Below are 6514 nucleotides of genomic sequence, written 5' to 3'. Positions count from 1 at the left end.
TTGCTTTTTTTCCTCTCTCTCTCTCTCTCTCTCTCTCTCTCTCTCTCTCTCTCTCTCTCTCTCTCTCTCTCTTTTTTTTTTCTCTCTCTCTCTCTCTCTCTCTCTCTCTCTCTCTCTCTCTCTCTCTCTCTCTCTCTCTCTCTCTCTCTCCCCCCCCCCCGCTCTCTCTCTCTCTTCACTCTCTCTCGCTTTCTCTAATTCTTGAGGGGTGGTTGCAGCTTTTGCTACATGCCTTGCCAGCGCCGGAGCCTGCGGTCCAACTGCGCTGCTGCCGGAGCGCTCAGTGCCGCCGCCGCCGCCGCCTGCTCCCCCCGCGCCCCGCTTCGAACCCACCGGCCGCCCGCCGCGCCGCTACCCGGCTACCGCGCCGCCGCCGCCGCCCCCCGACGCCTGGGTGATGCTGGACATGGGAGATAGGAAAGAGGTGAAAATGATTCCCAAGTCCTCGTTCAGCATCAACAGCCTGGTCCCCGAGGCCGTCCAGAACGACAACCACCACGCGAGCCACGGCCACCACAACAGCCACCACCCCCAGCATCACCATCATCATCATCACCACCACCACCCGCCGCCGCCCGCGCCCCAGCCGCCGCCGCCTCCCCAGCAACAGCAGCAGCCGCCCCCGGCCCCGCAGCCCCCGCAGGCACGAGGCGCCCCGGCAGCCGACGACGACAAGGGCCCACAGCCGCTTCTGCTCCCGCCGCCCGCCGCCCTGGACGGGGCCAAGGCCGACGCGTTGGGAGCCAAAGGCGAACCGGGCGGTGGGCCGGCCGAGCTGGCGCCCGTCGGACCGGACGAGAAGGAGAAGGGCGCGGGTGCCGGGGGGGAGGAGAAGAAGGGGGCGGGCGAGGGCGGCAAGGACGGGGAGGGGGGCAAGGAGGGCGACAAGAAGAACGGCAAGTACGAGAAGCCGCCGTTCAGCTACAACGCGCTCATCATGATGGCCATCCGCCAGAGCCCGGAGAAGCGCCTGACGCTCAACGGCATCTACGAGTTCATCATGAAGAACTTCCCCTACTACCGCGAGAACAAGCAGGGCTGGCAGAACTCCATCCGCCACAACCTGTCCCTCAACAAGTGCTTCGTGAAGGTACCCCGCCACTACGACGACCCGGGCAAGGGCAACTACTGGATGCTGGACCCGTCCAGCGACGACGTGTTCATCGGCGGCACGACCGGCAAGCTGCGACGCCGCTCCACCACGTCTCGGGCCAAGCTGGCCTTCAAGCGCGGGGCGCGCCTCACCTCCACCGGCCTCACCTTCATGGACCGCGCCGGCTCCCTCTACTGGCCCATGTCGCCCTTCTTGTCCCTGCACCACCCCCGCGCCAGCAGCACTTTGAGTTACAACGGCACCACGTCGGCCTACCCCAGCCACCCCATGCCCTACAGCTCCGTGTTGACTCAGAACTCGCTGGGCAACAACCACTCCTTCTCGACCGCCAACGGGCTGAGCGTGGACCGGCTGGTCAACGGGGAGATCCCGTACGCCACACACCACCTCACGGCCGCTGCGCTCGCCGCCTCCGTGCCCTGCGGCCTGTCGGTGCCCTGCTCCGGGACCTACTCCCTCAACCCCTGCTCCGTCAACCTGCTCGCGGGCCAGACAAGTTACTTTTTCCCCCACGTCCCGCACCCGTCAATGACTTCGCAGACCAGCACGTCCATGAGCGCCCGGGCCGCGTCCTCCTCTACGTCGCCGCAGGCCCCCTCGACCCTGCCCTGTGAGTCCTTAAGACCCTCTTTGCCAAGTTTTACGACAGGACTGTCCGGGGGACTGTCTGATTATTTCACACATCAAAATCAGGGGTCTTCTTCCAACCCTTTAATACATTAACATCCCGGGGACCAGACTGTAAGTGAACGTTTTACACACATTTGCATTGTAAATGATAATTAAAAAAATAAGTCCAGGTATTTTTTATTAAGCCCTCCCCCCATTTCTGTACGTTTGTTCAGTCTTTAGGATTGTTTACTATTCTAACAAGGTGTGGAGTGTCAGCGAGGTGCAATGTGGGAGAATACATTGTAGAATATAAGGTTTGGACGTCAAATTATAGTAGAATGTGTATCTAAATAGTGACTGCTTTGCCATTTCATTCAAACCTGACAAGCCTATCTCATAGGGCTGCCAGATTTCCATGTGTGCAGTATTATAAGTTATCATGGAGCTATCTGGTGGACGCAGGCCTTGAGAACAACCTAAATTATGGAGAGAGTTTAAAAATGTTACACTGTAATTTGTATTTAAGAATTTGTAGTAAAGGTGCCCAAGAAATTATATTGGCCATTTATTGTTTTGTCCTTTTCTTTAAAGAACTGTTTTTACCTTTTGTTTACTTTTAGACCAAAGATTGGATTCTAGCAAATGCACTTGGTATACTAAGTATTAAAACAAACAAGCGAAAAAGGAAAGTTGTTTAGTTGGCAACACTGCCCATTGAATTGAATCGGAAGGGGACAAATTAAGGATTGCCTTCAGTTTGTGTTGTGTATATTTCGATGTATGTGGTCACTAACAGGTCACTTTTATTTTTTCTAAATGTAGTGAAATGTTAATACCTATTGTACTTATAGGTAAACCTTGCAAATATGTAACCTGTGTTGCGCAAATGCCGCATCAATTTGAGTGATTGTTAATGTTGTCTTAAAATTTCTTGATTGTGATACTGTGGTCATATGCCCGTGTTTGTCACTTACAAAAATGTTTACTATGAACACACAGAAATAAAAAATAGGCTAAATTCATATATATCTTGATATTTTTGTCTCTTTTATTAAGTAGAGCTAATTTGCAAAGATACCATTCGATCTATAGAAGGCTTTTTTTTTTTTTTTTTTTTTTTTTAGCCAAGTTGGAGTTTAAACGCTCCTCTAATTTCAACTGAGACGAAAACTAAGAATAGTATCCTTTTTCCCTTTGTGGACAGATTTTGCCAGGAGCAGGCTACTTTATAAATACTAGCTTTAAGTGAAACATAGGCTTTTCAGCTGATATCTTTGTTTTTGTAGATATACAGCAAAAAAGATATTCAATTTTATGTGTATAGCTGTTTACTCTGTGCTTATATTAAATTCAGTTGATAGAATGCCCTTTATATATATTGTTGCAGGTATCTTGTTTATAGAACTTGGCAAATTATAAATAAATATGTGTATATAGTTAGTGCGAAGTGAATAATGAACACATTATATGTGTGTATATACATATACATATGTATATATGCATATATATCCCTTCAGTTCAGGTACAATTTGCGCTATGAATGCTGCAAACATTTTTGTTTAAATATTTGTATTTATCCTTTCTCAGTCAGCATTTATTTTTGTGGCTGTTGACCCACACTGAACGAATTCTAATAAAGATGTTCTGAGTTGCAATGGAGAGCTTGCTGCAGTGATCACCTGTTGTAACGACTCACAGACAAATGTTGAGATTTAAATTTTAATCACAACAGCTTAAACGACTAGTTATTCAGAGTAAGACCCCTATCTTCCCTCTCCATTTTTACAACTTAGAAGTATTTGTTTGATTCTCTTTTCAATATATCTGTGTGATTTAATTTACAGATGTGTTTCTTTTGCTTACATTGAATCCTTTTTTGCTTTAGACGCAACATGCATATATATGAGATATAGTGCATGTGTGTATATATATATATGCATATATGAGAGACAAAATGAAAGAAAACTTTTTCAGATTGTTTCAGACAGCCCACTTGCTATATTTCCAGAAAATAATTAGAGAACCTGAGTTAAAGGTTTAGTAATTAATTGGATCCTGTGTGATTCTGTGGAAGACAAGTTGTTCATTTGTTACATTTGTATAGTCTGAAATGTGTTCTGCAGTAATGCAATAAGCTGGCTACTTCTTACAATGGGCCCAGTGAAAAATAATCTGTCCCTAAGATGTTATCAGCGAACACTTAAGAGACCTGCTCAGGGAAGTGTGTTGGGGGGGGGTGACTAGTGAAGAAGCATCTTGGCTAAAATTGATTCAGAATAACTGGTGTTGGGAAATGGGGGTGGCTGGGGGGAGCGGGGAGCAAGGGGGAGGAGAGGGGAGAGGTCCCAGGAAATTTTGAAATGCTGGAGTCAAATGTAAAAGAGAGGGGTAGACAAAAAAATAGAAAAAAATAGACTGAGATGGCTAGTTTGATTGTCTCCTTTAGGGGGACGAGATTCGTTAATGAGAGAATAGATAGAAGTTTCCTGAAATCTAACGGTTGATTATAGTGAACCACAAACGAAAGAACCCCAAATTACTGTTTTAAAGAACTAGAAGGCCAGGGTGGGCTGAGGGAAAGGAGAGATTCATTGCACAGCTGGGAAGCAAACTAGTTCAGAGAAAGGCCTGCATCTAGGCTGGGGGAAAAGAGCATGCTTTGTTGCTTGCTTCTGCTTTGGGGTTTGTTTAGGGCATGGGTATACGCTACCACAGGGGAAAGGCAGGATTGCAAAACTTGAAAGGAAAACTGAATTCACACAGTAGAGCGAAAAGATAAAGATAAGAAGAAACATTTTTACACGTGCTCTCCCTCTGGCCAAAGTAAATCCATTCTTAGCTGTGATTTTAGACAATGTTTATTTAGAAGACAGGTAATTTCGGTGGCAACTTTTTGTGCTTTCAGGTCCACGGTGAAGGTGACTTTTTGTGTCCATAGACCTAGGTATGGGAACAGGAGTGTGCTATAGCACACGTCTGAGCTATAAATGTAGTGATGCGATTGGAAGTTCGTTTGTTAGGCTTCCTAGACGTGAGAAAGAATATATAGAAAGAGAAGTTGGTAACGGCTTTCTGAAGCCCAATGTGTGAACATTTATTTCATTTATCTTGATCTAGCCTACTCTCCCCCTTGATATCCTCTTTGAAAAAATAACAACCTGGTATGGCATTGGTACATTTAATTTTGCTTCAGACAGGTGGATACAATGTTTTTCTGTGTGCAGTCACCAACTTTTACTGGCTAAGGTTAGTTCATGCCAGACCAACACTTCAAAACTTTTTGAAGATTATTTTCTTTCAAACTTATAATTGCTTAAAATGAAAGGGAGGCTGCCCCCTTTTTTTAAATTTTGGAAAAGAAAATGATCCCAATTTAATAATAGAAATAGGTTGAGTATTTTACTTTAATTGACATAATTGGAAATGAGCACGATTGTTAACCCATAAACAGAGGAGTGATATAAGATGCAGCCGAGAGGGAGTTTTTTCATCTAGTGACAATTGGAAAGCAAGTAAATCTGAAACTGTTCAACGCGCGAGTGCTTTATAGTCAAAGTACTCTTCCAGTCTGTGTAACTGGAATCACAGGAAGGGCAGAGAGGAAGAAAAAAAAAAAAGCTGTCTTGAAGTGTATTTATTAAAATATGTATTCAAGTTGGCACAAATTTTATCCCAATAGATGGGTAAATCAAATATATTAGAATTCTATTTAAAAATATGATTTTTTACGACGTGTATTTTCTACTCTCTCACTGAAAATTTTGCATGCATTGAAATAACTTCAATTTCAATACGCTCATTTTGTGAACTGCTAATGTAGCTGGTTGCTTTTAGATAAAGCCTGCTGGAAAATTAGGTTAACAAAGGGTGAAGGTGAAGAGCCGGGAGGTTTCGGTGCTGGTTGAGACCCGGGCTGCTGAGGTTGTGTAACCGTGCCTAGAGGGCGGGGTTCCTGTACATTCCTACTTCAGCAGATAACCTGCCCCCAGCACCACTCCAGTTTCTGCCAGACTGATGGAAGTCTCCAAACGAAAATCTGCGCAGTCCTTCCAAGAAGCAGGGTAGGTGAACACGGAATTTTACGTTTCCCTTTCACTATGCTTCTACTAAAGGCCAGATCCTGGAGTTACAAAAGGAAAAGGGCCCTCTAGATTCTGATCCACAAAAAAAAGTCCCCTTATTCTTCCTACCTGTAAGAGTTTAAAGGTGTTAGTGATCTTTCAGTTAGTTGAGAACTCCATTTTCAGTTTTCTTTTGCTTCCGATTTCCCGCTTTTTTCTCCAACCAATTGTCCTGCCCTACCATTCCTTCACGAACTCCTCCCCCAACCACAAACAGTTAAAAAGAGCCATCTTTTAGTGTTCAACTCCTAAATTGACCCTTTTCCTCACTCCATCCCTTGGTTCTTGAAGACCTTGTCCTGGGAAGGTAGGCCCAGGGGTTCTGGGCTGCTAATATATGTGACGTAGTGTTATGTTTTTTGTCTTCCTCCCTCCCGATTTGGTGCCCCCACCCCCAACCCAAGGTTCTGCTTGATGTTGTCGGAAAGCTGCCAAGGCAAAAGACTGGAGAACTGTGAACACTCTCGCCCCGGGGATCGGTAAGTGAAAGTCCTCTTTGCCTCACATGGTGGTGGTGGGTGATTAGTGTGTCCCACAGGCTGCTGTGGATGGACCCTTAGATCCAGACTCTTGTAGGCTTAAGTGTTACTCTTTTTTTTTTTTTTTCTGAAATTGTTCCTAGTGAGTGGATTCCCACAGTCCTAGGTGGAAGAATGCATGATTTGTC

General features: G+C 45.6%; 1 protein-coding gene across 1 annotated transcript; it reads left to right on the top strand.

Moving 5' to 3' along the window:
* The first annotated feature begins 397 nt into the window (after window positions 1–397).
* Foxg1 (forkhead box G1) lies at window positions 398–1837 on the top strand. The gene has a single exon (XM_050138916.1). The coding sequence runs from the start codon at window positions 398–400 to the stop codon at window positions 1835–1837; it is 1440 nt and encodes a 479-aa protein (XP_049994873.1).
* Window positions 1838–6514: the final 4677 nt, after the last annotated feature.

The sequence above is a fragment of the Alexandromys fortis genome, unplaced genomic scaffold (genome assembly GCF_014885135.2).
Source record: "Alexandromys fortis isolate MF-2015 unplaced genomic scaffold, M_Fortis_MF-2015_v1.1 scaffold_35, whole genome shotgun sequence".
Lineage (NCBI taxonomy): Eukaryota > Metazoa > Chordata > Mammalia > Rodentia > Cricetidae > Alexandromys > Alexandromys fortis.
Note: the sequence above shows the minus strand (reverse complement) of the source record. Positions and strands in the feature narration are given on the sequence as shown.

Bases quoted from the DNA above. Each gene is read 5' to 3' on its own strand.
- Foxg1 (XM_050138916.1), top strand. From the start codon at position 398: ATGCTGGACATGGGAGATAGGAAAGAGGTGAAAATGATTCCCAAGTCC.